Source organism: Stylophora pistillata, chromosome 8 (assembly GCF_964205215.1).
Source record: "Stylophora pistillata chromosome 8, jaStyPist1.2, whole genome shotgun sequence".
In the NCBI taxonomy this organism is placed as follows: Eukaryota; Metazoa; Cnidaria; class Anthozoa; order Scleractinia; family Pocilloporidae; genus Stylophora; species Stylophora pistillata.
In genome coordinates this window covers 11,869,191-11,895,102 of record NC_142526.1, presented here as the reverse complement: position 1 = coordinate 11,895,102, position 25,912 = coordinate 11,869,191, and the positions used below count along the sequence as shown (strand labels likewise).

At 39.1% G+C, this 25,912-nt stretch overlaps 3 protein-coding genes and 1 pseudogene across 6 annotated transcripts in view; 2 read left to right on the top strand and 2 right to left on the bottom strand.

Moving 5' to 3' along the window:
* Positions 1-25,912, bottom strand: part of LOC148724991 (uncharacterized) — a 312,950-nt gene that overhangs the window by 153,917 nt on the left and 133,121 nt on the right. The window lies entirely within an intron of this gene.
* On the top strand, positions 2,214-24,676 carry LOC111330727 (uncharacterized). Of its 3 annotated transcripts, none has more exons than XM_022935633.2 (6): positions 2,214-2,363; positions 17,022-20,228; positions 20,330-20,457; positions 20,773-20,893; positions 22,325-22,407; positions 23,008-24,676. In XM_022935633.2, the coding sequence occupies exons 2-6, from the start codon at positions 17,046-17,048 to the stop codon at positions 23,063-23,065; spliced, it is 3,573 nt and encodes a 1,190-aa protein (XP_022791368.1). In that variant the 5' UTR covers positions 2,214-2,363; positions 17,022-17,045; the 3' UTR covers positions 23,066-24,676. The 3 variants fall into 3 exon arrangements, with proteins under 3 accessions (XP_022791368.1, XP_088587839.1, XP_022791370.1); XM_088731713.1 differs by having other exon boundaries at positions 2,221-2,354; XM_022935635.2 differs by lacking the exon at positions 2,214-2,363 and adding an exon at positions 4,933-5,621.
* On the top strand, positions 7,704-10,653 carry LOC148724998 (uncharacterized; annotated as a pseudogene). The gene is made up of 2 exons (XR_015991177.1): positions 7,704-8,689; positions 8,867-10,653. The product of XR_015991177.1 is annotated as an uncharacterized LOC148724998 (transcript).
* LOC148724997 (uncharacterized) lies at positions 9,366-12,199 on the bottom strand. The gene is made up of 2 exons (XM_088731734.1): positions 11,931-12,199; positions 9,366-11,663 (listed from the first exon to the last, which is right to left on the bottom strand). The coding sequence occupies exons 1-2, from the start codon at positions 12,102-12,104 to the stop codon at positions 10,584-10,586; spliced, it is 1,254 nt and encodes a 417-aa protein (XP_088587860.1). The 5' UTR covers positions 12,105-12,199; the 3' UTR covers positions 9,366-10,583.

The following is a 25,912-nucleotide window of genomic DNA, read 5'->3' as shown; positions in this document are numbered from 1 at the left end:
TATCCAGCTACACTCCGTAGAGTACAAATTACGCCCAAGACGAGTACAAATATCACGCGGTATTTGTACTCCAGAGAACCGGTTAGACAGGTTCTCTCGCAATTGGATTGAAGTTACAATAAAAAAAATGGCGGACAATTTGAATCATTTTCTGACGACGAAGAGTCGGAATGGCGGCGAATATTGATCCAAGTTTAATAGATAAAGAAGAAGATGAAATTTCATTATTTACTGAAGAAAATAGAAACAGCAACATAACAACGCGCTAATACCGTTCCGCTTCGCGTACTTCTGTCACGCGCTCCCCGTAAATAAATATCCGCGAAATTCGCCCGCACTGAAACAAAAATTTGGCGTATTGGATAATAAATAACTTATGAGACGTTTTGGTGTGTCGTAGGGCTCGTCAAAATACGACAGAACTCATGAAAATACTCAGCGATCCAATAAAACGAAACGTCTGATAAGATATATTTATTAATAATACTTTGTATAATTAAAATTATAAGAAAATAGGTGGGCCTAAACATTCACTTATGATTTATTTTTGTATTTATTTGTTAAAAGGTGGCCTCCAGAGTTGTCTTATTCGCGGTAGTAATTTTGTTTTGTTTGGCTGCGAATGGGCTAACTGGGAGGAAAAAGATACTGTATTTTCATTCGGCTATGACGTCTATTCAGCCACACTTGAACCTTAAAAATATTTACTCTGTCAATATGATAAATAGCAGGTTCTCACGGTTGAATTCCATGTTGGATTACAGCGAGCAAGAGACGATTTTGACGAAGAAATGGCCTGACAAAACCATAAGACTGTTTGGAAAAAATTTTCCTCGTTAAACCATCAAAATGATACTGAAAGAAGCTTGCCAACATTTTAATCTTTATTATCTTTCGGCTTTCTTTCTGACCTTTTTCTCCTCCAGTAACCTAATTCCCGAACTCCTCGAGCAATCTTTTAAAAGCAGTCAATAACAGGGTTCAGCAAATCTTAGCCGGTGGGCTCGCCTTGGTTCCACTCATGGTTAAGTCAGCCTAATGCACTGCCATGCGTGTGTTCAGAACTCATACGGTTTCCGCACTTAGGGAATTAATAATAAAACTTTCCCGTCTCTGAAAGACAACTGAAGACCCTTGTCTAACATTAAGAAAAACTTGAAAGAAAAAAAAAAAAAAAGAAAAAAGAAAAACTGTCATTCCCAATAAACTACTCGCTAGTATGTGTCGGTTATAAGATCGAAAGTCAAGGATCGGTAAGATTTATTCGAAAATTCAGCTCGAATGACACCTTTTTGCCTCTCTGGAGTTGAAAGGACGATTCTTTCATTCGTTGTTGTGGTTCTTTTTAAATCATACCCATTATAAAACTACAGCAGTCAAAATCTACACCCGTTTACGAGCCAAAAAATGCTCATAAACCATATCCACTTTTTACGTTACTTACAGAGTTCGGTCGGAAAACCCCCATTCGAAGTACTTTGCATGTGGTCTTAGAAACACCGTTTCCTGTTATGATGACTAAGCAGTTTTTAACGAGTGTATAAAAAAACAGAGTTCAGCAAGATTAACCGCCGCCTGGTTAGTTTAACCGCCGCCTGGTTAGCTCAGTTGGGAGAGCGCCGGACTGCTGTGCGGGAGGTCGAGAGTTCAATACCGGCCGGACCAACACTCAGGGTCTTAAAATTAACTGAGAAGAATATGCTTCCTTTCTTTAACATCAAGAATTGGTTAGATATTCTAGTCTTCTCGGATAGGGACGAATAAATGGAGGTCCCGTCTCCTGCAGGGTTAGGGGCAGGAGACGTTAATTTCCCACGCACGAGATTACTGTGTGATGGATGTCCTCCCCTTGGGTGGGCTGGGTGGGTTACAGGACCCCCGTTGATACCAGTGTTTACTACACTGAAGGGGCTATCCTGTATAAATATAGATGTCTGTCTGTCTGTGGACCAATTTGAAGGCCAATTTTCCTAAGTGCGGCTGGAGAAAGTGTTTCTTATGTTTAATTTAGTTAAAAAGGCTAGCTTTACCGATCAAAACTACTCGGCTTATGACCGTTTCCGCGCAACTGCTGAATAGGAACAAGTAAGAACCAGTCAGAACACTCAGTTTATCTCAAGACTACCTTGCCATAAAATATGACTCTCAGCGTTAGTAACATGACGTCATGCCTTATGTCATAAGTTGGGGTTTTTCCCGTCTTTAATTTACTTTCAAATTTGCATATTGGTGTGTTTCTAATTGTGAATGCATCTGTATTCCGTTTTTTCTCAGAGTTTCGTTGTAAACTCTCCTTCAAGAACGTCAGAGGACAAAATCTTTTGGCATACACGACATAAGCGGCATTTTCTCAGGTGACCTTGGTGAGTTTTGAGTTTTTCCCGGCTTTGCCGAATATTTTCTCATTGTTTATTTTTCGCTTCAATTATGATTTGAGAAGACAGACCTTGAAATTTTCTATTGAAAAATCTTAACTCTCAGCGCAACTGAAAGAATTGTCTAGTTATATGATTGTTAAAAGGGAAAGTCCCGCTTAAAGCTTGACTTAAATGCGAAAGTTTTCCTTTGACCCTGTACTTGATGTTTTCGTGCGTGATCGTTTTTCTCTGGACTGAAAAACCCATATGTCTGTTCGCAATTCACGCGCCATTTTTGTGCGTTGTGCGCCCAGTAAGGATAAAAATAACAGAAACATACATGTGAGTGTCTCACGTAAAATTTGTTCGCAAACGTTGAAATGCTCTAAGTTCGATGTCTCTATCATCGGCGGTTTTGAGAAGACCACTGCATAGATGCGGGGGAGGAATCTTTAGGCAGCTGCATAAAACTACAGCTGTGTAATGATGATCTATTCCAGTCCAGGGATAGCACTATCATAAAGGGCTGGAGGGAAACTGTAATCCTAAAATAGCGCATTTGTTCGTATGCCTTAATTCGTTAATTTTTTTTCTCATGTCGATTCGGAAAAAACTTTCGTTTTGATTGTCCTTCATTTACGATATGAGTAATTTTTCTATGAGACAATCGAACTGTAAGCGAGAAATAACAGAAAACATCCGCTGAGTTTTAGCTAGAGAAGAACAAGTAATGGCCTTTAGTAAAAATCGAACGCAAATGGCCGTTACAAATCCACGCTTGAAATAGTCAGCCCGAAATATACTCGCGTAAGTGTGATATCAGAAACGATAGATTAGAGTAATAGAGGGGAATGGTTCTGAGACCCGGCGAACATCAGAGACGGTTCTCTTTGTTATGGTTTTAACTTGGTCACGTGATCACAAGGGCGCACACAACCGCGGGTTATCATCACGGGCGACTAGCGGGGCAAGAAAAATGGTCCGAGATATGAGTGGTCAGCGGTGAAATAGCTTTAATTCATCATGTAGAGACAAATAATTTGCAGTTGTTGTATTAAATAATCGTGATACTAATCCCGAAATATTAACAATAAAGTTTGCTAAATAACACGGGAGTGAAGCTAAGTAATTTTTCAAAAGCGTCGACTATGCAAATATCTTTCACTGTTCCAATAGGTAACGAAGGCATCGGGAAAGGTATCAAAAAATGATATATTTGTTTAGTAACTTGCTACGCGACGAAAAGAAAGTATCGTGACTTCGTTTGTCCAAGGCGTTAATCACAGCTGGTGTGCTTTTCACTTGATTTTTGCAATCCCTACTTTTTTTTGGGAAATGAAAGCTAGGGAACTCTACAGAAATTGAGTTCTCGATCTGAATGATTTTTGAATCGCTCCGGAAAACTCCACAACCTGTAAGAATGAATCTCCCCATTCGGATTGGCTTGGTTGCGATAGCTGTGGCCAGTTTTTCCACGCAAGTTGTCTGCATGTGCCTTTCGCAGAGACGCTTACACAACATTTCACCTGCCGTTAGGGCATTGGTCCAAAATCGTAACGTGATGGAGCCAATATGAAGAACATTCCAGAATTAAAAAAATTTAATTTTTGTTCGATTCAAACGTTTATTTTTCATCCCGAGTGCATCTGTTAAAGTGAAGAGAAAGGAAAATTTTGAACTGAAAACATAATTATTTTAACATACGGTTGTTTTGAGAAAAGGTCTCCTAAAACGAGCGGTTTTTATTAGGAACATTTGAGGGATGGTAAACACATTAGCCTCAATTTGGTTGTTTCTCGAAACTCTGAGTTTTCCTCCTTGCATATTTTCACATGGTGGAGGCGATTGTTCATATATAATATGAAGTAAGAGAACTTCAGCGAGTAGAATTTTTGTTATGAAAGTTTTTCACCTTAGCCTGAGGATACAAACTTATAAAAAACTCAAAAATAATTCAGATTGAGAACTCAATATTTGCAGAGTTCCCTAGTTTTCATTTCCCGGAAAAAAAAGTAGAGATTGTAAAAATCAAGTGAAAAGCACGCCAGCTATGATTAACGCCTTGGACAACCGAAGTCACGGTACTTTCCTTTCGTCGCATAGCAAGTTACCAAACAAAAATGTCCTTTTTTTTTTATGTCTTTCTCGATGCCTTCGTTGCTTATTAGAGTAGTGAAAGATATTTGTATAGTCGACGCTTTCGAAAAATTGCTTAACTTGTTATTTAGCGAAGTTTATTGTTAACATTTCGGGATTGATACCACAATTAGTTAATACAACAACTGCAGATGATTTGTCTCCTCGTGTTTTATTAAAGCTATTTCACCGCTGACCACTCATATCTCGGACCATTTTTCTTGCCCCGCTCGTCCGTGAGTGACTCCCCACACCCCAGTGACAACAAGCGATGTGTTACATAGATTTTTATCAAATAGAGTGTTTTTAAGAGATTTTTTACTAGTTAGATTTATATTATACCATGCCAGGCCGTAACTGTGCAGTTTTTTGCTGTGGATCGTGTAGACGGACCAAAGGAATCGGTATTTGGAAGTTGTACTTAGCTCAGTCTAGACAAGATACACGACCCGACAAGCATGTATTTTGCTTTAACTACTAAAGTGATGTCGGACCTTGTTATCCTCAAGAAAGAGCTAGATCCCTATCTCATTCCTAAGTTTGAGATAGTTGTCGACGAAAGCCTAGGATTTACTGTTAAAGTGTTTGGGGCCTATTTAGTGGATAATCACCCTGTCTACACCGAGAATCTTCGCTCAGTGCGAAATATGACTATTTCTAGTCTTATTTATGGACAAGAAAAATATATTAACTTTGAATAGATTAACAATAATTTACGAGGCCTTTTGTTTCTAAACTCCGCTCCGACAAGTTAATGAGCTAATGCGGCATTCCCTTTGTAGGAGAGCGCGAGTTCGTCGACTAAAGAGAGCCTCCCTGTTTAGATCTGTTTAAGCTTCGCCGTTTATATTACAGATCTGTAATATCTTCGCCATTGCAAGTGAATATCGCGAGAACCAAAGCCATTCTGCCCAATAATAATAATGAAAAATTTCCCGTCAATTACTTTTGATCCTTAGTCTCTTTGAAAAAGACTGAACCTATGACCTTGGAGAGATTATGCTTCTATCAATGGTTTCGGTTTCCACGGTTTCGATCATGTGAAATAATTTCTCAAACTCTCCACATCGGCCTGCTTAAACAAGAACCTATTCTGAACTGAACACCAGCTCAATCCAGTTTTAACAGGTAAGGCTGGAATCTTCCGAATGATAATTCAGATGACGTGCAGGATAATTCCGTAAGCAACAGCCTTCTAGAAAATTTTGAAGATGGGGCAACTGAACTGTATCTTGTTTATCCTGCAGCAGTCTCGTGATTAGGGCAGGCGGAACAAACCTAGCGCTTTGAATTTTTGTGATTACTGTTGATAGTCTAACTTCCTGTAAGTGCAGTAGTCGGTGCTTGGAATGTGAATGTAACACAATGTTCAATCCATAAGTTTACCGATGCTCACATGGGTAAACTTATGGAGAGAAAATCAGCTATCTGTTTTTTAATATTGTATGCATGTAAATTCGGAGAAAGCAAGGATCCAACTGACGATGGACAACGAATTTGCCTTAAGCCGCCTTTCGAAAAACTTCCGGATTTAGTAAAAGAGGCAAAGTAGGCAGATAATCGTTATAAGTCGAGACATATTGCATACCTTGCTTTGCATGTCTCTACAGCCGTCTCGGATCGTACAACTTCCGGCCAAGTATGCAGACACTCGTTAAAAGCCAAGATCCATGCATAACCAGCTTTAATGTCCTTAATAACTATGCTTTCTATTGGAAATAACTTAACTGTAGGTGCATTCTTCTTGAGTACTTGTGATCCGCTATCATTTTGAGTCAACCATGTACAAAATTAAAGGGCGTTTCGATTGAGTCTGGTGAAACCAAAACTTACTTAATCACAAATGCAAATCAGAAGAGAGGGAAAACTATCACAAAGAACCAATGTCAGCTTGACGTGAAATCGATCAGACGGCATAACGCGCGTACAACATAACGGTGACCAAGATCTGCTTAGCGTTAGTTGTGAATCTAATTGGCTGGTAGGATGGCGTGAGCTGTCTGGAACAGTCACTGAGCGACGTTAAGCAACAGCAATGCCTTCCTAGATTACAGTCAGTCGTTAGATCATTTCATTATGTTATGCTCAAGTGGTTATTTATAACTTTATTTTGTCATAGGTAGACAAGAGAGTAGAGTTTCTAATCGGATCATGTTTGCTGTAGGTAGTGTCGGTCGACACTATCGACCACTACTCAACATGTCGACCGCTACTCGGCCGATCGTTACTTGATTCAAGTTATAAAGGGATACGTTTCATGTATACTGCGATTCATAACAATGAATTACTTGTTTAAATTTGGAAGAGTGTTAGTGAAGAGGGAAAAATCAACTTTTCACAAACCCTTCAAGTCGTCACCCGCAAAACACAGGAAACCGGATTGTTGTACTTATGAAATTTTCCTCGTGACCACTCGAAAACTTTTGTCTGTTTTATACGGTGGCTCTCAAGGGCCATTCACCTACAAAAATTTTCATGACTTTATCGCGCGATAAGTTTTGCTAAGTCCATTCATTCAAAAAATTTGCAATCAACATTATCGCGCGATAGAACAACTTATCGCGCGATAGAACTACTTATCGCGCGATAGAACAACTTATCGCGCGATAGAGTGTTCTATCGCGCGATAGAACAACTTATCGCGCGATAGAACAACTTATCGCGCGATAGAACAACTTATCGCGCGATAGAACAACTTATCGCGCGATAGAACAACTTATCGCGCGATACAACAACTTATCGCGCAATACAACAACTTATCGCGCGATACAACAACTTATCGCGCGATACAACAACTTATCGCGCGATAGAACAACTTATCGCGCGATAGAAAAACTTATGGCGCGATAGAACAACTTATCGCGCGATAGAACAACTTATCGCGCGATAGAACAACTTATCGCGCGATAGAACAACTTATCGCGCGATAGAACAACTTATCGCGCGATAGAACAACTTATCGCGCGATAGAACAACTTATCGCGCGATAGAACAACTTATCGCGCGATAGAACAACTTATCGCGCGATACAACAACTTATCGCGCAATACAACAACTTATCGCGCGATACAACAACTTATCGCGCGATACAACAACTTATCGCGCGATACAACAACTTATCGCGCGATAGAAAAACTTATGGCGCGATAGAACAACTTATCGCGCGATAGAACAACTTATCGCGCGATAGAACAACTTATCGCGCGATAGAATAACTTATCGCGCGATAGAACAACTTATCGCGCGATAGAACAACTTATCGCGCGATAGAACAACTTATCGCGCGATAGAACTACTTATCGCGCGATAGAAAAACTTATCGCGCGATAGAGTGTTCTATCGCGCGATAGAACAGCTTATCGCGCGATAGAGTGTTCTATCGCACGATAGAACAACTTATCGCGCGATAGAACAACTTATCCCGCGATAGATAATATTATCGCGCGATAATTTTATTACTAGCTCCCATAGCCCCACGACCATTAGCACGTAGTCACATCTATAGCAAGATGGCGGACCAAGTTTCGAAGGTGAGTAATTGTCCACGAAATAAAGACTTTTATTCTAGATTTTTGAGCAAGAGACGGTAATCTTTGGATTAAATTAAATTATATTTCTATGGTATCTTAGTAAGTGGGTTAAAGATATGAGAGGGACTTTATTGCTCTATATTTGAAAAATTGTTTATGAATATAAGGTGTAGGGATACGTTTTTAAACTATATAAGGTGTATAAGGTGAAAGATTGTTTATGAATATAAGGCGTAGAAGCATAGAAATATAATTTAATGTAACCCAAAGGTTACCGTCACTTGCTCAAAAATCTAGAATAAAAGTCTTTATTTCTTGGACAATAGAGTGGCAAAGTATGACGTCACGTTGTCATGACCGCATTTTTTTCAGTTCTAAACAAACTGTTCTATCCAATATGGCGGACGCAAGCGTCATGTGAAGCTCCGTTTTGCACACTTTGAACTCCTTGTTTGACGCTCGTGGTACATTCAAGTTATGCTGGAAGTAGCAGGATAAGGCCATAATATCTTGCAGAATCTAAAATATTGGAGAATTAGGCGAAATGATTCAGTGTTTCGCACCCGAATGTAATCACCAGTCTGAGAGTCATTGCTGTCGCTTCTTTGCATTCCCGAGCAAAGAAAAGAAAAAATCTGAGTATGATCGATGGAGAAGATTATTAAGGTTTGTATTTTAACTTACATATATACTGTAAAACCAGAATATCGCAGCTAAACTAAAGTATTGTGGCTTTCGGACTAATAAACATGGTACTTGTTGGATTGACGCTTGTTTCGATTTACTTCTAACAAAATCCAACTCTGATCTAAATACATTCCACATCTCTATATGTTTCAACAGGAGAGAAGATCGAGAACCAAGCAAACACAGCCGTGTTTGCAGCTGCCATTTCAGAAATGGCGAGAAGGTATTTGGGCCAGAGATTTTTTAAGCACAACGAAGGAAAACTTTTCCCTTCTAGCAGTAAACCGCCACCAAAGAAGAAGAAGAAATTGGAAAAAAGTACAGATGGCAAGGAATTAGTCGACATCGAAAAAATGAGAGAAGCCTTGCAGAGCAACGAAAGTGAAGATCAAGAACGGGACGTACTCAACGATTTAACTGCTTCGGAGATAATCCTTGAAGCAGAAGTAAAGCAGCTGAGAAATGACCTTCAACAACATGAAGAGAAGTCAAAATATTTTAGAGAAAAATACTCAGTGTCTACGTTAAGTGACGATGTAATACGCATGGAAACCGGTCTTCCAACTAAGCAAGTATTTGATGTAGTTGTACTTTATACTTTAAGATTCAAAGACTCAATAATATATTTTCATGGCTGGAAGGTGGAATCAATAAGTTTTGAAGACCAGATATTCATAACTTTAATGAAGATTAGACAGAATTACACGAACCTTCATATAGCTCAGTTATTTTCATGCAGCGAAACTACTATATCTAATTTTGTCATTACATTTATTCATCTCTTGCACGAGATTTTGTTCACTTTTTTGATGTCAACAGTACCTTCTAGGGAGAAAAATAAGACTTGTTTGCCGTCATCATTTACACAGTTCAGTTCTTGTAAGATCATAATAGATTGCACAGACATTGAAGTTGCAACCCCTGGCCTAATGAGTCATCAAAGCGCAACTTATTCTTCATACAGAGGTATGAATTCATTTAAAGTACTCGTTGGTGTGGCACCTAATGGGGTCATAACATATGTTTCTAACCTTTACCCTGGATCAACTTCAGATAAGGCTATAGTGGAAATGTCTGGTTTTTTGAAACACCTTTATCCAGGAGATCTTGTTCTTGCTGACAAGGGCTTTCTAATCCAAGATATGGTTCCGAGGGGTGTGTCTGTAAATATTCCCCCATTCTTAAACAATGGTAAATTTACTGAAAATGAAATAAAAGTAACTAAGTCGATTGCCAAATGCAGAATCCATGTAGAGAGGGCTAACGGCAGGTTAAAGGATTTTAAGATTTTAAGTTTTATTCCCTCTTACCTAAGATGCTATTCTGAAAAAATTTTTCAACTTTGTGCTGCTCTTGTTAATTTGCAGTTTCCGTTAATCAAGGAAGGTTGTACAAATGTATTTTTGAGTAGTAAATTCTCAAGAGAGGCTCAAGTCATGTTTTCGATGACTACAAAGATTCAATAGTTACAGTAATAAAAAGTCAATAAGTTATGGCAATTTCTTCAATTCTTTTTTTTCTACTTTTTGCTCTTTACTTAGGGTGTGATTCTTACTTCAATAGGCATGAAAGCATCACTCTAGTTTCTGTCTCTATTTTGGAAAAGTAGTCTACCAACAATTGAGATAGATGGATAGATATAGGTTATTCCTCATAACTTTAACAACTATGATATTCTATGATTATTTTCTTAGTTCATATAATCCTAACTGTACAAGGGAAGAAGAGAATCATTAACAGTTAATAATTTTCAATCTTTTCAATTGTTCTACAGAGTTGAACAGTAACATTATTTTTTAATTTATCATTTCCACATAAGGTCGAATAAATATAAAGAGTACAAGTGTATATGTCTCCTCTTATGTATTCACACTTATAATAATTCCCCCTCAATCATTTTAGGGTAGTAATGATGGAAATAAAAGTTTCTTAGAATATCAAGATTAGGTTTCCATTCCTCGTCTCTATGAATGACCAAAGTTACGTGGCCCTTGACAGTCCACACAACAAAATAACAATACATTCTGTTTGTGAGATGGAGCTGTCCTTGAATTTGATGCCAATACCCAGACTTGTGATCCTTCTTAAGCTCAATTTTGTCCTTTCGCTTCTCAAAAGAGAATGATTCTGATTCTATAACTTCCTCTATGGTTGAATTCCTAGAGGTATATGGGCATTTTACTTCCAAAATACCTTTTTGATCAACTAGACCATCAGGTGTGGCACCAAGAATACCTGACTCTTCAAACCAAATTCCTGTTGGTTCAACTTTTAAACATTGTGACATCTCAAATGCATTCACAGCTTCTTTTTCATTGTTGACTCCCCATGTGATGGCTTTGACTCCAGATAAATCATACTCGCCCATGAGTCTTTTCAAGAGTGATTGTGAAACTCTCTTGGCTGCTAAGACAGGACCAAAATTACTAGCTGTGAGTCTTCCCTTTCTAAGCATTGACCATGCTGGATTCTCTCTTTGACCCACTGTGAGTTTTGCTATTTCTTGTATAGTACTACTTTGGATTTTGCATTTTTCCTTAAAAAAAGAGAGCTGATCTTCCTTTCCATGGGCTTGAAGGAAGCCATCAGAATAAATTATTTCTTCGATTGTAAGCATTGGTAACGTCACCGGTTCAGGTTCAGGGCTCAGAATCCACCATAGTCCTGTGAACTTTCCATATTCACATAACGATCGGTAAATGGATGAACGATCTGCTTGCGTAGGTTCTCTCGATAGAGCGCAGTACTGTTTCGGAGGAGGAAACATCTCAGTGACGTCCCGAACTGCAGAGCAAGTTGGCTTTTTTGGCTTGTTCCATCGACATTCGATGTCCGTACGACTAACATGATGTATGGCGTAAATGAACACAGCTGCGGCATGACTGCACTTGAAAGCGCCCTTAGGACTTTCACACTCTGTCGACTTGATATTCAAGTTACTATCTACGTATATCTAAAGTAGAAGAAGAAAAATTTTTATTCTTTTAGTGATTTTATTGGTTGTAAATAGCTCTCAGGCGTTCTCAGCGCTCCAATCGAACAGCCATCGAACAGATCCTATTTTAGAGGCGCTAAGAGCTATACTTTATGAAGTCAATATCATATACATCGGAGCCTATAATTTAGATATTAAAGCTATTGAGTAGCTTTTATAATTGATCTAATGATTCCCAACCGATTCACAAAATATAAACATAAACATACAAGAGAGCTTACGTACCGTAACCTCGTAGACTTTTGATCTCATACTAGCGTGAACTTTGCCTCTAAGAATGCCTTGATTATACATAAAACATTCTATATGATCAGATTTGACGTGGTTCTCCCCTTTTGCGATAGATTTCTTTTCATCTTCGAAGTAAGATAGCAAAGAAGAGATTGAAAATAAGGTCATGATTAATATGGCGCCATACACAACGAGACCTCAGCGTTTGTTTAGAACTGAGAAAAATGCTGTCATGGAAACGTGACGTCATGGCTTTGCTACTCTATTACTCGCGTTCGAAACTTGGTCCGACATCTTGCTATGGATGTGACCACGTGCTAATGGTCGTGGGGCCATGGGAGCTAGTAATAAAATCATCGCGCGATAATTTATCTATCGCGCGATAAATTGTTCTATCGCGCGATAAGTTGTTCTATAGCGCGATAAGTTGTTCTATCGCGCGATAAGTTGTTCTATCGCGCGATACAGTGTTCTATAGCGCGATAAGTTGTTCTATCGCGCGATAAGTTTATCTATCGCGCGATAATGTTAATTGCAAATTTTTTGAATCAATGGGCTTAGCAAAACTTATCGCGCGATAAAGTCATGAAAATTTTTGTAGGTGGATGGCCCTTGAGAGCCACCGTAGTTTTAAGTGAAAATTCTTTCAACAATAGCCCTTATCGCGTTTGTGTCTGCAATGCAAAGGGTCCGCGGAGTTACAGTTTCAGGACGAGGCTATCGCGTCAAAGTTTCTCGAGAAACACCAGAAACACTCCATATCTGACCATACAACTATGGAATCTGCGTTTTTTTCTGCCGAGGAAAAGGTTAAATTCTTAGTGGTAATTGTCCTGGTATCACGAAAGGAAGACTGAAAGAATGGCTGTCATTTCGGAAAGGAACGGTAAAATTTTGTCGCGTTTGTTCATGACTACGGTTGTTGATCCTTTTTCGGCCTTTTTGAGGTTTAACTCAGAGTCACGTTTCAAGGCCCTGAGCGCCTTGCGTTCGGCCGGAAGCAAATTATCTTTTGGCTTTGTAATTTCTATTTATAAAAGGTCACTTTTAACCTCTTCTAAATAGCTTTCAAGGGCTACTGATTTTTTGTATTGGTGGTATCCATGTAGATTTGACGTGGCAGGGATGAGTTTTTTTGTCCTCCCCTCGGAATATGTAAATCAGACGCATTCTCCTTGCGAACTAATCCAAGTCACACAGTAGTTGTTGACTGATCTGTTTTTGTTTTGTAGCGGGTGTTGGAGTGAATTTGAGCCCTTTTGCCAGTAAATTAATCTGGTCGTTTGTAATTTCTTTATTTGAGAGGTTTTTTAATGTGCGTTTTGTTCACCTCTAGTTTGATAGTTGAACGTGTTTGGCAAGACCGCGTTTTCGATCCTAATCTTGTGGATCTCGTCAGTTGCCGATTCACTGAATAGACTGTTGCACCCGTACGCAATACAATGTCTAACCATGACGAGACCACGCTGTATCCTTAAGAAAACGAATGAAAATGCCTCCAAACGTAGCCGTTTGCTTTGATTTTACTTGAAAGTTTTACCTGTGTGACCCGATAGCCTCGTTTCGAAACTTCAAAGTACGCTGAGCTCTCGTACAGTGGGCGTAAAAGCGATAAGGGCTATTAGCGTAAAATAAGTGCTACCACTAACTTGAAAAACTTCCTAAGCCAAATTTTTGTAAATCGCCAAATTTCCGCCAATCTTCAAAGAACCCAATGTCCTGCCTTGGCATCTTCCAAATTTTGGAATTTTTTGAATAAAAATTTGATTTGAAGGCATAAACTTTCAGGTATATTATTAAGTGTCAGTGAAGTATCGGTGAAGCATCGGCCAAGTGTCGACCGAGTGTCAGCCAAGTGTCAGCCAAGTGTCGGTCAAATATCGCCCGACTGTCTACCGATATGTCGACCGACTATCGGCCGACATATATCGGTCGACGTATTGACCGACATGTCGACCGACTATTTTCCGACTATCGACCGACTATCGACCGAATGTCGACCGACTATCAACCGACTATCGACCGACTGTCGACCGACTATCGACCGACTGTCGACCGACTATCGACCGACTGTCGACCGACATGTCGGTCGACATGTCGGTCGCCATGTCGATCGCCATGTCGGCCGACACTACTTATAGTAACGTTGATCCGGCAAGGCTATACTTGCAACAATTCAGATACATTATTACGGCTTTAACGAAAAATCTTCCTTCTGTTGCAAATGTCAAAGCCAACACAAGTAGCGAAAGAGTCAACCAAAACTAAAAAATTGATCCGCAGGAAAAAAGGATCAGTTCTTCCGCAACAATTCGGGCGATATTTTTTTTCTATCTGTTTTTAGAGCAAAATGGCTATGTGATTTACGTATGAATAGATCAGGTCGATGGATAATAGTTTAATGGGACCGCCCCCAAAATTTGAAAAGTGAGAATTTTTGGTTTACGAAAAATTGGAAAACATTTTAATTTGTTTCAGTGCGACCCTGCCCTCATTCACATTCAAGTTGACTGCTGAAAGGATTTTTGATAGCTTAACGCTACAAAAATACGGGAAGTTAAAGTGCTACTGAGACGAAAATTGATGTTCTTCAACACAAATTTTTTATGCCGACGATTTAAGCTTAGATCCTAAATAAAAAGAAAAAACACAATTCAGACCTATCGCGGCAAGAAAAGTCCGAAAAAATTTTGATTAAAACTCACTAAATTTCGTCCGCCATTGCTCAAACTACAACTACTGAGCCAACGATAATTTTCAGCGTCTTTCCCCATTGTGACATCATAATATTTAACAATTATTCCACGAGCGCGCGTTGGATATGAGATGATGATAGATAGCCAACGAGGCGCATAGCGCCAAGTTGGCTATAACCATCTCATATCCAACAAGCGCGAGTGGAATAATTGTTTTATTAAAAACGCCCCCAAGATATTAGGCAAATCTTTAAATTAGACATTTTTCAACTCCCTTTTAATTTTAAGTTGACGCGTGCGCTTACCATATGTGTAGATTATGGTATATTGGCTCACATACCATAATGGCTAAGCCAATAAAGTCTTGAATTGCATTATCTAATGATCCGCTTTTTAATAAATAGATTTAGCCATGCCTAAAAGCGGAGCTCCCAATGAGTGAAAATTTTGCAATAAAATTTCTTTACATATATTAAAAATTTCTAACCAAAAATTCATTCGGTATAGATAAAACCTATTGACACTTCGATGTAACGCGTGTCTGTGAAAAATCAAAATTTAGGAAAAACCAAGAAAGCAAACACAATGCGCAGTAAATTTCCAAAAATAATGTTTTCCAAAAAACGAGCTCCAGTGAAAGAAGACTAATTAAAGGACTTATTTCCGACGAAAAAAGCTATAGGTGCATGTTACGTTTTAACTAAAAAATCAAGATGAAAGATAAAAATCGCTAAATATTTTCGCATGTATGCAAATGGGCATGTGGATCATATTTCAAAATGGAATATGCGAATTTGACCTTGAGTGAAAAGATCTCAAGTTCCATGGAATCTATAAATAGGAAGCAAGACTAAAATGGCCAAGAGTTATTTCGGTACGACAGATTTATTCAAAACAGTTTTTGACTTGCTGTTATAAGCGAAAAACGTACGAATTTCTTATGTGTACAAAGCCCACGCGGTAAAATTCATCATGCTTAGATCGTTGTTTACTTAAAGGCTGGTTTTCACTTGCGACGGAGTTGTAGTCGGAGTCGTAATCAGAAGCGTGGAGCGATACGATCTGGTGAAAATCAAACCGACGGAGTCGGAAGCAGAACACCAACTCTGCCTATGACTCCGTCGCTTACGATCTGGTGAAAACTGCATGGTCGGAGTCGGAAGCGGAAGAATAAACCAATCACAATCCTCGATTCCATCTTTCCAAAATGCACAAATAGCCGTTACAAATTTAAACGTGTGAGCTTGACGGTAAAATTACAAAATTAAAAGTTAAAATACTCGAAGTGAATCTACCGAAAGTACGATTCACGATCACCAAGTCGTAGTTCGCTGACGAGGTTAGCATACTCTTCCTTGGCTGCTCGACGTCGATAGATATCACGAACCCAAAATTGCTTTCTTTTTCGAAAGATATTATTCCTGCATTGTCTGTGCCTGCGCAAAATAATGATTAATAAGAGCCAAAGTTGCTCTTGTTGAATGCCATCCATTAACTTTCGTAACTATTTCGTTTGGCCTGTGTAGCGATATTTCAGTATTCACATTAAAGACAAATTGCTCAATCCTGCATAACACGACGCTAGGGTTCCATTTCCGGCCTCAAAACGACGATTAGACTCTCCTAGAATTGTTCAAGTACAACAATCTCCGTCCATTTCTTGGTTTAAAGCTTGCGCAAAAGTTTAGGGGATAATATGACGTCACAGACTAACGCACAGCCATTTCGCAGTTTGAGTAATGGCGGACGTTGAATCGAGGAAAACAAGTCTAAAACAAAAAGACGCCCACTTCGAATTTTCATTCCAAATTTCGTGGGGGTGGTAAGTAGCCGATAAGGATTCTAAAAAGTGAAAAATCTGACAAACGCTAAATTTGGTCTCCGTAGCACTTTACAGTAACTATTAATCGATTCAAGTTTAGAACTTGGACACAAAGTTAGGTGAATCTAAGACGGGAATTTTATTCAGAGCTATTCAATGTTCTTTTGCTTGCATTGGTTTGTGAGATAATAGCAACCTCTGCATGTAATATAATGGTCCACCGATCAGTGAATTGTCACATAAGCCAGCATTGCTAATTTTTGGACGATCGCTGTTTGTCCCGTTTATGTATGACTAAATTAGTAAAACAATGCTGTTGGAACCACCAAGATCATATTAGAACTACTCTTTTTGTTTCAAACTTTATTATTTTTTCTTAAACTTTTCATAATATCGCATGGTCCCATTGGACAGTCATCAAAGACTATGGACCAGCCTGCTGTAGGACCTCGGCAAGAACGCAAGAAACACTTGCGAGAGAGTTGACTTAAACCATGACTTAGAGTGCCATTCAACTTTATTATTAAAAATTTGTGGATGTGGTTTTGAGATTTACCTTATTTTCAGGAGTGATAAATTTGACATGGAAAGATGGACCGAGCAGACCCCAAGATCCCAGAAAACGTTTGTTCAGGACCCCATCCTAAGAAGGAATTGGAATGTGATGATAATCAGTCGGCCACACGCAGCACATTTGAACACTTTAAAGAAACGATGGATCAGTTCCAGCAAGGCAGAGTGGAGATAGCCACAGATTCTTTGCAAGCTGCGTATGAGATTTTCCTGAAACTAAATCCAGTTAGCTTCGAAAACCCAACTGATTACGAGAAGGAGCAAGTGGATCGAGGTAGAGAGATGTGTTTGAGTCAAAGCTCCGCTCCTCCTTTCTTTGGCGCGGTTTTGTCGGACCCTGAGCCGATCGCAGATAAGAATGATTATTTTTATGCCAGCTATACTATTGTCTTAGGAGCTGTTGCACTCAAGTTGCATAAATATAAAATAGCTATAGACTTATTTCAGCGCTGTGATTCTCTTTTCACATCTGATACTACGCCAGGTCCTAAACACAAAACACAAGCTATCGATATCTTAATAGCAGTAGCCAAGACTAATATAGGCTGTGTTTATCTGATTACGAGAGTCGTGGACAAGGCTAAGGATTATCTAGAATGTGCGCTGGAGATTTTTGAAACATTTAAAAACAAAAACAAAGCTAACTCGCTGGAAACAAACATTGTTACTATACAAACCAACTTAAGTTTAGTTTACCAGTTTCAGAACAACTACCCAGCTGCAGTGAAGTTGCATGACTGTCTCCTTTTGAAAGTCAAAGACCCCAATCTTCCCCTTCATTTGGTAGCTGCCATACACTACAATCGAGCTGAGTTACTCTTGGAGATCAAAGAGCCTGTGAAAGCACTTATGGAGCTGAACAGATTGGATTTACTTGCTGAGAAGATGAACAATAGAGATGGAATATTCTCGAAATTTATATCGTCCAAAATGTGTCTGGCTTATCAAATGGCTGGAGAGGTGGCTTGTGCAAAGAAAATGGCCGAGCGCTTGATTTTCCCTTCTCTTTATCCTAAATCATCATCACCACCACTCTCGCCTTCCTCAAAATCGTCCTCTTCATCATCAAGTTCAGGGTCATCATCAGGGTCAGGGTCATCATCACCATCATTGTCACCGGTTTTATCATCGTCGCCATCATCATCATCATCATCATCGTCATCACTGTCTTCTCCGTTTTCTGTTACGTCAGTGATATCTTCATTTTCCCTTTTCCTTTTCGATTTTGAAGCCGTCCTCGGTTGTTATGGAAAATTCAGTTGGGACTTCTTGTTCGCAATGATATTGAATATAGTTGATTTTTACTTGAAAGAAGGAAACTTAGACTTTGTATCCTTCCTTGACGTTTTTGTACCAAGTTGCAGAGAAACGCTGGGGAAAAACCACCCCACATATGCATTGTTTCTTTATAGGCAAGGTGTTAGATTTCTCCTGATGGAACGAAACTTGTCATCAAAGAATTGCTTTGAAGAAGCATTAAGTACTTTGACAAGTTCTGACTTCGGTTCAGATCACCCGGATTTAGTGCAATGTAATATCGGCCTTGCAAGGCTATTATTGTGCGAGGACTTTCAAGAGGTTCGTAAGTTGAAGTCGTGCCCTGACCGAAGCAAGCAAGAGTTTTCTTGTGACGCAGCAGATGGTGTTGTGAGTCCTGATATTCCATCTTCTAGAGAGGACAGTAACAAGTGGGACTGCAACGAAGAATTAGAAGAACAAGATGAAATCTCTGTTCAAGAAAACCGTAGAGGCAAGCACGATGATCGCCTTGAAAAAGTGTCCCAAAAGGATAAGAACAGAGGAATCAGCACTTCGCAGAAGATACTGGAAACACAAAATGTGGCCTGTGATGGACGGAGTGACGCTCTTCAAGTTTCTTTTCATGGAGGAGATGTGGTTGCAGACGGCGGTGATAACCCCGATGCACTCGCCACGAATGGAGCATGTGATGTTGACAAAGATTGGAATGCTCAAGCTGTTGCCCCTCCAAAGCCACAAGGAGATTTGCTTGAGAGTAATTCGAAATCAGAAAGATATCGTGGTTTAAAAGGTGGACGCCGAAGCAATCTTTCGTCAGGTCACGGTTCACAAAGGGATCCTAGTGAAGATGAATGTGGAAAAAATCATATCGGAATAGATCCCAGTTTTCTCGAACGCCATTCTTATGAGTACAATGCATCTGACAAGCAATGGGATATTTGTGGCCCATATGAAGATTTAGAAGAACCCTCAGGTATCCACTCTGAGTACAACAGATCTGGGTATATGCCTGAGGTGTGCTACCCTACTCCGCCAAGTTCATCGACATATCCTGGATGTCCTGATGTCACAACTTTTACAGCCGGAGATCATTCTGCCTTCACTAGCACCACGGGATCTCTTCCACAAGCATACTTAAGTCCTGATGGGTATCAGCCTCAAGAGCCATCCCTAAACTTAGTCCTGATGCCCAAAGTTGTTCCAGCGAAGACCTTACAACTGCCTCAAACTTCAAGTTTCCTGGAAGATGGATCTGAAGCAAAATCTAAATCAAAATCTAAAGCAAATTTCCCGTTGACAGTCAAAGAGTTCACCAATGATAACGTACAAGCAAGAACTGTGCCAAATATCTCCGCGGATGTACATGTACTCGCCGAAAGGCCGACGTTCCGATCGCAGTTTGAAAGAGAAGATGACGCTCCGAGAATTTTTTCGGACCGGGAAAGTGTAGATGCTAGTCTTGGTCTGTTTAACAGTAATTCAAATACGTTTGCTGACGAATCCTTGGCTGTACTCGAGCGACGTGTGGCTGAAGCTTGCTCGCTTGTCGAAAGAACGTTGAAAGAAAGACAAGAAAGAGAGAAAGCGTTGAAAGAAACTGAGCAAAAAAGAAAAGAAGAGCGGGCAAGGAAAGAACAACAGGTACGTGAAAGAAAAGAAAAGGAAGCGAGGGAAATGAGGGAAAGGGAACACAGCAGTGAAAGAGTTGAAGGGAACGCGACGGGAGATGGAGGAGAAACACCTTCGCAAGACTCGGCTGTTACTGAGGGTCAACAATGGCTGTGTGAGCATTATCAGCGGCTCTGCCGTGTCAAGTTCCCATGCTGCGGAAGGTTCTTTCCTTGCCATCGTTGCCACAATAACTCAGGGTGTCCAAATGACAATTCGAAAGCAAGAGAGGCGTGTTATGTCGAGTGCTCTATTTGTAGCCATCAACAAGAGGTAAATAGACATGATTTTGACTTGAAATTTTAAAAAAGTGGACGAAGAGCTGTTACACTTAGGTCATAAGCGAGTTAACTTCGAATGTTTGATGTTTTAAGATCAACCAGGACGCCCACACCTGTGTCAGATGCAAAACAAGGTTTTCAGCATATTTCTGCTCTGTATGTAAACACTTTACAGGCGAAGATAAAGCTCCTTATCACTGCACAAAATGCGGTATCTGCCGGTAGGTGAAACAACATTATTGAAGAAATTGTATTATTGGAATAAGGCGCAGGGAATTATTGGCCTGCCTCAGTACCTAGTCAGGGAGTTATTGACTTGTGTTACAGTAGGAAAGAAGAATCCTAGCGCCATCTTAGAGGCGAGGGTAAAGAATTATAGGTTTCCTTATGAGTATCAAGTTTCCTTTTCAATAATTATTCCAGCTAAACGAGTAGAAATACAGCGTTTTTCAGAAGGAGTTAAAAGTTTCTTTTCCCAAAAATCATGTTGTACTCGAGTAAATACCTGCAAAGTGATGCTTCTATTTTCTGTTCAGTATCTACAAGGACCGCTCCTTCCACTGTGACGTGTGTAACGTCTGTCTGGACAAACGGCTGGAAGGCAAACATTCCTGCCGAGAAAATTCAGGACATGACGAGTGCTGCATCTGTTTGGAGGTAGTTACGTAGTTTACTCATTAAAGCTGACTAAGAGTAGGGAATGGGAGAATTATCTCCAAAACGATATCGATGTTGCCCTTTAACGGAGGCAATTAACACGTAGCACTCAATTTGGTTTTATTCACCTATCACTTACAGTGACGTCAGGTGCTCGCATTTCTTGAGTTGAAATCTGGAAGCTGCGCAATTAGATAACTCTGTATATCCAAATTTCAATATTTTAGGTTTAATAGGTTTAAGGTTTAATAGTTTAAAAAAATATATTACATCGCAGCCCGGAGGGGCTGAAATGCATAATATTTTACAATGATATACTATGTTATAATAGATACATACAAGAGTATTGTACCTCCTGAGTCAACTCAAACGTGCTGGTATCTGTGCGAGTGATCTTGTTTTATTTTACTGTAGTACCATAAGATCGGCTTTAGAATACGCATGTCAAGTATTTCACTCCAGCCTTCCGTTCTATTTATCCGAAGAGCTGGAACGTATTGAGAAGCGCGCCTTGCGCATTATCTTTCCTTATGCAAGCTACAACAGCGCGCTCAAAGAGGCAGGCATCTCCTCTCTTTACGACAGGAGAGCATCTCTATCGTTTGATCTTTTTAATGACATTGTTCTTGACATTAATCACAAGCTCGCAGGTCTGCTCCCACCTAAAGCTGAGCACCACAGGCAGCTGCGCAACAATAGGAAGTTTAACGTGCCAGTGTGCAAGACTGATCGTCTGAAAAAATCTTTTATTGTTTATGTATATTTTCTTAACACAAGATCATCCTAAGTGAAACGTTTTTATTAGATTTGTATATTTTTATTATTAAGATTTTCAAACTATTTTAACTATGAATTTTGTTTCTTGTCTATTATACACGTAATTCAGTCTTCGGACTGCGAGGTGTTTCTTTTTAATAAACGATTTATCTATCTATCTATCTGTAATAAATAATTACAATTGTATCAGAAACTATAAAAAAATAAAATATCACTAAGATCAAGTAATACTAGGCAGGCTTGATCAGTCGAATATTCACATATTGTTGTTTGCTAGTCGGCACATGCTTGGGATGAAGGACCTCTGAAAACGCTCGGTGCGCACGCTAGGGAGGTCGTACTTTCTAATTCTCCTTAGGTTATAATGGTTTTCATGATTGGTAGGAAGTAAGTGAGATAGTTTGTGGTCATTAGAGATTGCATCAAACAGTTTAGAACACTGTTCCTCGCGCCGAGACTGCAAAGTGTCTAAATTATAGTTACTCAAGCTTAGACTGTAACAACAATCTGGTAAGATAATACTTAACGCCCTTTTCTGTACTCTTTCGATCTCATTACTTAAATACTCGGGCAATTGGTGAAAAACGGGCGAAAAATATTCCAGGACAGTAAAAGTTGATTACATCATTTCGTTGATCGATTCTCTATTTCCAGGACGCGTTCAGCGGTTGTCAGATCCTGCCATGCTCCCACAAAGTTCACCGAGAGTGTGCTATTGCTATGATACAGAACGGCGTGTAAGTATGCATAAAATATCGTTATGGCAAATTTTGCAAGTAGACTTACAGATGGGGGAATGCTCCACTGGTGGGCTGAAAATTTTTCGGTATTCATGTAATTCTGTATTGGGTGTGTGCGGACCTGCTCGAGCTATGAGTGTGTGAAAAAAAATGAGTAGTTTCAGTTGCATGTAAAACGAAAAACCTCCATCTCCTCATACGGAGCCTTGGTCGCCAGTGAGTAAAAGTGATACATTTACGAACAGTGGTTGTTTTTTCGATTAAATAACTTCGGAAGAGATAGGAAACCACTTTCAGAATCCCCAGTACAGACGTTCAGAGAAACAGCCTTCCTTTCCCGTCTAAATCTAGGAATAAGTCCCGGCAATTCCCTGATTGTTCTTCTCTGTTCCATTAGCTTTTATTAGCTCCAGAGATTATTTTAATTTTGGTTACAAGACGCTCTAAGCGTGTGATGGAGTCCCCTTGAATCCAATGCAATATCATTCAATAGGTAAACTTTGATAGACTTAATTTCTAAGTAGACTAGATGTTACTGTGACAATCCTACACCAGTTTTTCTCGAGTTCACCTGAAATATTTCCTTTAAATTTGCAGTCGCAGCTGCCCCATTTGTCGTCATCCTTTGTACAGCCAGGCAGGAATGAATGAGTGAATACCAATCTCGATTCCATTGTTCAGAGTTTCAAGGGAAGGAAAATTTTTTCCTATCGACATGTTTTTACTAAGTGCCCTGATTGATGTATTCAGAGAAAATTTAAAGAGAACGGTGTGGATTGTTAGGGTGAAGCGGGTTAAAGATCCTAATTGTTATTTCAATCTTGCTTGAGGAATCAGGTAATCACGTCATGAATTTCCTATGGAATAATACGATCATAATAAGTGGTACATTTGGATGGCAGACAGCTAGAACCCACAAGGCTTTTACAAGGAACCTTCCACGGGACCGAGAAAAATAAAACTAAATTACATTTAATTACATTGAATATAATATTACATTACATCACTTGTAAAAGCGTAAATGACTGGTAGTCCTAGTTATGAAGAGAATTGATAGTATTGTTTTTTTTCATAAAGTAAGCATTTTTTCCCGAAAGAGGCAGAAGAGACTCAGAACTAGTAATATCAAAAGGCCGAGAGTTCCAAAATTCCAGTGGACTTGGACATCTTTCGGGTTTCAAGAAAGGTATTCATCTAGAAATACCCAAAAATTTTTACCAGATGCACATTATTTCAAGGGGCTTCATTGAGAAGTATCATTAGCGACTAATATCGCTTTAGCCAGGTGAGAAAAATTAGGTAGATCGTTGATGTAGGGCAAAAAGAAAAGTGGTCCTGAGATGAATCCTAGGTGTACGCCACATTTAACAGTCTGATAAGATTAAGATGCGGATAAGTACTGAACAAAATGCCTTCGTTGGAAAAAAAATGACTTTTTACCCTTTGAAGAATGGTTGCTCTAATGCCATAATGCTTAAGCTTGAAAGAAAAGATCTCATGATTCAGTGTCAAATTACTCAGAAAAGTCTAAAAATGTACCCATAGTAATCTCGTTACGGTCGATGGAAGATGCAATTCTCATATAGAAGTATTCGATCATTATCTTTGAAGGTTTTTAAAAATACCATTAGGGAAACTAGACTTGTCAGGTTTGATATATCGTCATACTTTTCACCTAGTATCTTCAATTAGTTTTAGCTATCCTCATTTTGTGAAAAGATATACCCAGTTTTATGTAAATAGTTTGAAATTTTAATTTAATCTTTTATCATCTTAGATACTGTGGATGGTTTTATCTCAGTTTAGTTTTTTTTTCTTTTACTTCTGTGCTATACCTTCCAAAACTATAGAAATTACTACCTGACTCATATAGAACTATTCGATCTTGCATTATCTTAATTTAATTCTTCTTACTTTTACTTGTGCTACGGCTACCAAAACTATGGAATTTATACCAGACTCATGTAAAAGCAATTTGTTCCTCAAAGGTTTAATTTCTGAAAATACCACTAGAAAACTAGGCTTGTTATGGTTTGAAATTTGATATTGATAGTTTTAGCTTCCCTCATTTAAATGAAATGATATGTCTAGTCTTGTGTAAATAGTTTTAAGCCTTAATTATAACCTTTTGGCATGTTAGTTACTGTAGATGGCATTATCTTAATTGTTTTTTACTTTTCTTTCTGTTATACCTGCAAACTAGCTGGTGAGATTGTTCTCACAAATGCTAAGTGTAAATGAACAATAAACTCGACTTGAACTTGAACTTGTATGTTAGGTGGGTAAATTAAATGCAAGATTAGTGCAGTTATTTTTACGAAAGCCGAACGGAAGAGAATACAGGATTGCTAGGGTTTCTATAAATTAAATAAGCAGTCGTAAATGACTTTCTCGAAAATTTTAGAAAAAATTTGGTAATAAGGAAATTGTTCTATAATTCGAGAAAGATTCAGCATCGTCAGTTTTATAAATAGGTAGTCTTTAAATTAATAGTTGACTGGGAAATATGCCTTTTGCGATAGACAAGTTTTACTATCCGAGTTAATAGTTTAGCGATGATCATGATTTCAAAACAATTACTAATGATATGCATAGGGACATTGACAGCGCAAGAGACTTTTCTATTTTTAATTGACTTGAGTGTATAATCAATTCAGGAGGATTTGAAAGTTCGAGAGGCATAGATTCTACGGCTCTTGCTTCATCGACGTTTCTATGGGGATCCGTTGATTCTCTTAAGTCATCTCACCCTGAAGTTTATTTTTTGTTACATGGCTTTGCTTTGTCGCATTTGATTGAATGCTATTGTCAGCCATAAGTCACGATCGATTTCAAGTTTTTCCGGAGTCTACCGCAATCCTGCGTCGAATGGCATCGTCCCTCCCGTTAAAGAATGTCATTGATCTTACGTTTAAATAACCCCAGAGACTCTGTGTTCCTTATATCGCGTGGTAAACTGTTCCATAATGTGGCGCCATTGTAGCTAAAGCTTTTTCTGTAATAATTAGTGCGCGGTAGTGGAACATTAAGCTTATTTTCAGAGTCCCTGAGGTCATAAGCAGAGTCACGCCACGTAAACTTTGAATATAGATACCTTGGAGCTAGCCCGTGCAGACATCTAAACATCATGGTGGCTTTATGGATTTCCTGCTGGCGTGCAAGATTTTTCCACCCTAAATACTCGAGTAGCTCAGTTGCATCAGCATCATAGTTAGAGAATGTCAACACACGGGCTGCTCTATTCTGCAATTTCTGCAGTTTGTCTCGTAGCGTTTTCTCACAGCTACCCCAAACAATGTCCCAGTAATCAAAGTGAGGTTTTACTAAAGCTTGGTAGATGAGATGTAAGGTTGATGCTGGGATCAGGTGCCTAATTCGCTTTAGGGCCCCGATACCAGAGGCGATCTTTTTCGTTAGTTTTTCGATGTGACTATGCCAATCGAGTTTATCGTCTATTATTACACCAAGCGATTTTGTAGCTGTAACCTGGCTCACTTGAGTA